Source organism: Austrofundulus limnaeus, unplaced genomic scaffold (genome assembly GCF_001266775.1).
Source record: "Austrofundulus limnaeus strain Quisiro unplaced genomic scaffold, Austrofundulus_limnaeus-1.0 Scaffold139, whole genome shotgun sequence".
NCBI lineage: Eukaryota > Metazoa > Chordata > Actinopteri > Cyprinodontiformes > Rivulidae > Austrofundulus > Austrofundulus limnaeus.
This window is the reverse complement of record NW_013952541.1, coordinates 116,355-122,075: the sequence shown is the minus strand read 5'-3', so window position 1 is coordinate 122,075 and position 5,721 is coordinate 116,355. Positions and strand designations below refer to the sequence as shown.

General features: G+C 46.1%; 1 protein-coding gene across 2 annotated transcripts in view; it reads right to left on the bottom strand.

The window, feature by feature from the left end:
- Positions 1 to 5,519, bottom strand: part of LOC106522892 (zinc finger E-box-binding homeobox 1) — a 10,509-nt gene extending 4,990 nt beyond the window's left edge. The window contains exons 1-4 of one of the 2 annotated variants that reach the window (XM_014016123.1): positions 4,489 to 5,519; positions 4,119 to 4,236; positions 385 to 2,201; positions 153 to 312 (exon numbers count right to left, since the gene is read on the bottom strand). In XM_014016123.1, the coding sequence (XP_013871577.1) occupies positions 153 to 312; positions 385 to 2,201; positions 4,119 to 4,236; positions 4,489 to 4,764 (2,371 nt within the window). In that variant the 5' untranslated portion in view covers positions 4,765 to 5,519. The remainder of the gene's footprint in view (positions 1 to 152; positions 313 to 384; positions 2,202 to 4,118; positions 4,237 to 4,488) is intronic. The other variant, XM_014016124.1, reaches the window with a different exon arrangement.
- Between the last annotated feature and the right edge of the window lie 202 nt (positions 5,520 to 5,721).

Here is a 5,721-nt window from a genome sequence, read left to right as displayed (position 1 = left end):
GTCAAACTTTTTCTGACCAAGGACCCAGATCCTCATCTTAGCTGCTTTACACTCAGCTGTGAACCGCTCCAGTCAGAGCTATAGAGTGTATATAGTATATATACACACTGTGTGTGTGTGTGTGTTAAGATAGGGTCATCCTTAAGAAATACCTGTGTGTTCATATTTGTGTCTGAGCAGCGAGCTGCCCTTCTGGAAGACCTTGGAGCACAAATCACAGGGATAGACGCCGATTTCCATCCTCCGCCTCTTCGACTCCTGCGCCTCTGCAGTCAGATTCCCGTCAGTGTTGCTCTCTGAACGTTTCTCCTGCTGGACATGAGAGAAAATGTCTGAATCAGCACCGTTCAAACAGATTAAACTTTAAATGGCAACATAACCAACCTTGTGGCCGTTAAGTACCACAGTCTTGGCCCCAGTGGTGTTGCTGGCTGTAGTGGCGTAGGTGTAGGTGAGTTGGGGGATGAGGATGGTGCGTTTGGTTGTGGTGTTGATGGCACTGAGGCAGCCCACCGTACCCTGACCAGCAATGGCCACCAAAGTGGGCAGCTGTGCGGCAGTGACGATGTTGACGGGGTTTCCGGCCTGAGGGGTGGTGACGTAGATGGTGCGACCCTCGAGCTGCTCCTTCCTCAAGCAGGTCAGGTTCAGGGGGCGGTCCTGCTGCTTTGTGAGCGGGGCAGGGTCGCTTTCTGACGGTGCTGTGATTTGTTTGGGAAGAGAAAGGTCCAAAGGTTCTGCCTGGGAGTCTATGGGCTCTGGGTCTTCAGGCTCACTTTTAACGATAACAAGATCCTCGTTGGTGAGACTGAGGGATGGTGAGTCTGTGGAGGAGGCTCTGTCGGTTACAGTTTTATTAGCTTCCTCTTGGGTGGCCTCTTCTTCTTTTTCTACTTCTTCTTCTTCTTCGTTGTGATTCAAAGTGTCTTCTGAGCTGCAGTTAGTGATTTCAGTCTTTTCAGAAGCATCTATATCCTCACTGTGGCGTTCATCAGCTTTTGTCCCAAAGTTCATCTTGATAAACCACTTTCGAACCACTTCCACTGGAATACTGACGGACTCGGAGATCTTGCTCAGCTCCTCGTCACTGGGGTTGGCGTTGGAGGCAAAGGAGGTCTTGAGGAGCGACAGGAGGTCCTCGACGGGCGGCTCCTCCAGCGTCACCCCTGCTTCGCTCAGCAGATCCGCGAATGATGGATCCAAAGAGGCGGAGTCCACCGGCTCCCCGTTGGCTGCTTTGCGGTGCTGGAGGAGGTGCAGCGCCTCCAGGTTGTCCGGACACTCGTCACATAACAGACAGGAGCCGGAGCTGCTGGGTTTGGGTGTCTGGGCTGACTCGGAGAGCTCAGCGGATGCCAGGGATTTCTCTGTTGGCTCCGTCGCCTCGTCTTTAACGGGCTCTGCTCCTGGCTCTTTTCGGACAGAGAGGTCCGTTGCCTCGGGGGTTGGGCATTTATCGGTTTTAGTTGGGATGGGGGGCGCAGCAGCTGTTGTCAGGACTTTAAGTGCAGGAGGAGGGCTGTTTTTGATAACGAGAGGCGCGGGCAGGGTGGTGGCGGCGTTGGCGGCCGCGGGGCCGATGCTGTAGTTGATGATTATTTTTGTAGTGCCGTCGTGATCCACAAACGCGGGCAGGCTGAGGATTTGTTGCTGCGGCTGCTGAACCACAATCCCCTGCTTCCCCTGCGCCACCACCCCGTTGGCTGACCCCAGCACCTGCCTGAGCACGTTCCCGTCCATCGCCACTTTCAGCACACTTTGCAGGTCATTCAAATTGATGCTGACCGGCGACATCAGGCCGACGGTCGGCACCACCATCGCCACGCCCTGAGGCAGGGCTGCGGCCTGGGCCACCGCCGGCTGCRCCGCCCCTCCGTTCCCGACGTCTTTACTGTCGGTCGAAGCAGCTGGCGTCGCCATCACAGGCTTGCACTCGTATTCCACAGGTTCGGATTTGATCTGGGTGACGGGCAGCTGCTCCTGGAGGGGTTTACTTTCAGTCTTTTCTTTCAGGATCTTTCGAGCGGGAGCTATCGGGACATGTTTCGTTTGCGTGATCGGAGTGGAGGTTTTAATGGCGGTCACGCTCACTCCGTTGGGGGGTGCTGAGGCTACACACTTCTTGCTACTGATGTGGGAGCTGTAAGAGCCCGAGTGGGAGAATCGCTTCTTGCAGTTTGAGCATTCGTACGGTTTCTCACCTGGAAAAGCCAAAGAAAAAAATGCTGTTTTAGAACAAAACAAGGTTTATGTTGCCAGTTCTGTTTAATTTGTTTAAATGCCTCAAATTTACTACAAAAAGTTTTCTCAGGAAGGCACACAGGACAAGTAAAGGGTCATACGGTTTAATTCAATCACTTCTTATCGCCCACTGATACATATGTGGGTGGAGAAACAACAACCAAACTAATAACAATCCACAAAGTAATCCTTGGTTGAACTTTTTCAACTGATTAAGTYGTGGATTCAAACCGATTCAAAATAGTTGCTTCATCAGAGATTTTACTACACATATAAATAGTTACAACTATTAAATTATACTAATTTATTGTAAAAATATTGGTAAAAACTTGCGACACAGTTCCAGTTGCAGTTGTTTTGTTGGCTGTTCAGTCGTTTATTTTTACTCCTCCACATCATCACAGATGCTAACAGTGGATGAGGTGGGCGGGGCTTACTCGACAGCTGTGCATCAAATACCAGTAGTTTAGAAAACCACTTTATTTATCTAAGTTGGCATCAATAATTACAGTTTTCATATCTAAAATAAAAAAATGATTTTATCTTGGAAAACAGTTTGGTCTGTTGTTTAGTCTGGATTAAAAGTGGACTTTATTTTTCTCATCTGGTGCTGTTTGCATTTACATTGTGCTTTTTTTGCAAGCAGACTACTGTTATAAACAAAACCAAATGGGTGACGATCACTGCTCCCATTGGACAGAAATGATGGGGCRGGGCAGAGCTGTTAATTCAACTGCAGTAACATTCTAATTTTGGGACAGAGTTGTCAAATGCATGCTGCAAACCAAAGGAGACAAGATGCTCTGTGTTATCTGACCCACAACGGCTCATTGTTTGTAGCGCAGTGTTAGCGTTAGCAACACTGAAGGGCTAATGTTGCTTAGCCACAGTGACTTGTGAAGTCCAAAAAAGACGCATGTTTCCTGTAGTTGATTTGGTTCGATGCCTGTCTGTATTCACAKCAGAAGCAAACTGAACCAGAGTGCATTTGGAAGTGACCGAGACTCATTTKTTAAGGTGGTCTTGATGCGGTTGTTTGGTCCAGGGTTCACATGAGGGTATTCATACCTGGATTAAAGGTCCGGACCAACRGGGGAAACAAACTCTGGTCTGTTTAAAGCAGACCAAATGTGTCAGATGTGAAACACCTTAAAACAGTTGAACAGAGAACCTGACATTATATGGTGCCAGAGGGATCTTCCTACATGGAAGCCTTTCAAAGTTGGACTGCTGAATAAAAAACTGAATATTAATGCAAAGGAACAAACCAACAGATGAAAAAATAAATGACCTACAAGCTAAAATGAAGTGGTGATGAACGGAGGAATTAATAACTTATCTACAAACTGTTTGAGGCAGGGCACTGTGGCTCTTTAAAGCTTTCACCAAAGTTACATCAGATATTTTTTTTTGTGTTTGTTTTTAATACCCACTTAAGAAAAAGCTATGTGCAAAACTATGTTCGTAAATATTCAAAACTACTAAACCAAGGAGTGAAACATGTTGATTAGGTCWTGCTARTAGTTTGTTGAACACTTCAATAGTATTTTATTTTCTCAAATCCATCACCTGTAAGACAATCTGCTGAGAAGAAATATGATGAATTTATTAGATAATGTTATTCAGGTATTTTGTTCTTGATATATGAAAATGGTCTTTCTTATCCTCAAGTGTAAAAATATAATTAAATGTTTAAATTCACTGTATATTATTAGCTGTATAATGTCATCCCCGCTCCACTACGGGTCACCAGTTGATAATCACTGCTTTATGTTTTGCGGCTCTGGACACATTTTATTAGTGAGCCAAGGAGCAGAAATGGTTGTTTTGGTAGTAAAGGCTGCAGACCTCTGGTTTGAGGAGTTTGAGAAGCTCACCGCTGTGGATGCGCAGGTGCTCTTTCAGATGGTGTTTGTATTTGAAGGCCTTGGAGCATTCGGTGCACTTGAACTTGCGGGTTCCTCCTGATCCTGCTGTCGACTGGGAACTGTGGCGCTGAGACAGAAGAGAGCAGGGTTCATGCAACAGAAACCAAAGACCTGATGTAGAGACGGTTGGGTTGAAGGGAATCAGTGAGAAGGAAACCAGATAAAGGGAAACAGGAGTTTCCTCTGCTTTAATAACTGTACAATGAATAAACTCTGAATTAAAAGAGCTTAGCCAGTGAAATTAGCTGGTGGAATATTAGAGCTGATTTCAGCGTCAGGTCGGTGCCCTGAGGGCTTGTTAAAACGTGTGAGTCGACACCTTCTGGTTCTGGGGTTTGATYTGCTCCCTGTTGCCCCGGTGGTGGCTCATGTGCCTCTCCAGCTGCGAGCGGTAGGTGAAGGTGTAGCTGCAGTGCGAGCAGCTGTAGTTGTCCTCGCTCGTCTCGTGGCGATACTTGATGTGTTCCTTCAGCGAGGCGTTGCGTTTGTAGCCCCGAGAGCAGTAGGGGCACGTGTGCAACTGGGAGAAGGGGTCCGGTGTTCCTGCAGAGGAGAACACATGATGTCTACAACATACAGACTGTAAATCCTGCATTGAATCCAGATCAGTTTTGTTTACCTTTTACTGTGTTTTTTTTTTTTTTGTATATTTTCTTATAAAAGGAGGCAAAGCTCTTTTTCTATCTGTGATACTATTTGATATCATTATTATCAGTGGTTTATTGAAAGCCTTGACTTTATTTGCTGCTTTAACTCGTCGCCTGTGAAGGAAAAAACAGCCTTAGGAGAAGAGCAAATATTTGTTGTAAGATTATTGGATTACAGCCCAGGATTACATTTTCTCTGAAGAATTCCTCAGACTGCCTTCAGCCTGATTCATAATGTTCTGAGGATGGGAACTGTTTCTTATCCCAAGACTCTTCATGTGATTATTCTGCTAAAGTACAACAGAGTGTTAGGGCCAGACTACAAATTATTTGCTTTTAAATCACGATGAGTTCCTGTTTCTGGKTTGGGTGGATACTGCTGTGGACAATGACCCCTAATTTAAACTACATGTGGTTCCGCTCCACATGTATACTGCGGCTCCGGTGTGAAACACAGAGGTCTGAGCAGAAATGTGAAATTGTGCGATAAATCCAGTGATAAATGTGGACGGACTCCAAACACAGCTGAAACTGCATCGCTGTCGTCTTTTTGAAACTTCTGATTTCAAAATAAATGTATCATGTGCGTAAACATGTGCTRCACGCTACATGCTGCCATCTGCTTCACAAACAGAACCATACATTCTGACAGCATTTGTGTAGAAATGTATCCATATATTTATTAATATAGCTGGGATTTCAACAAAATATTTTCTGCTTTTTGTGAGTTATTTTGAAAATACAGATGATGTGCTTGTTCCTTTTCCTGTTGGTGCGATGTGACCTTTGCAGAYTGACTCTGGAGCAGCTCCGGCGTCCGGCAAAAATAGGATCGAATCCAATTTTGGTGGATCGCCGTCTGCTCGCCCCGCCCTGCACCGACCGCCGTGTGGAGCCAGAGTAAA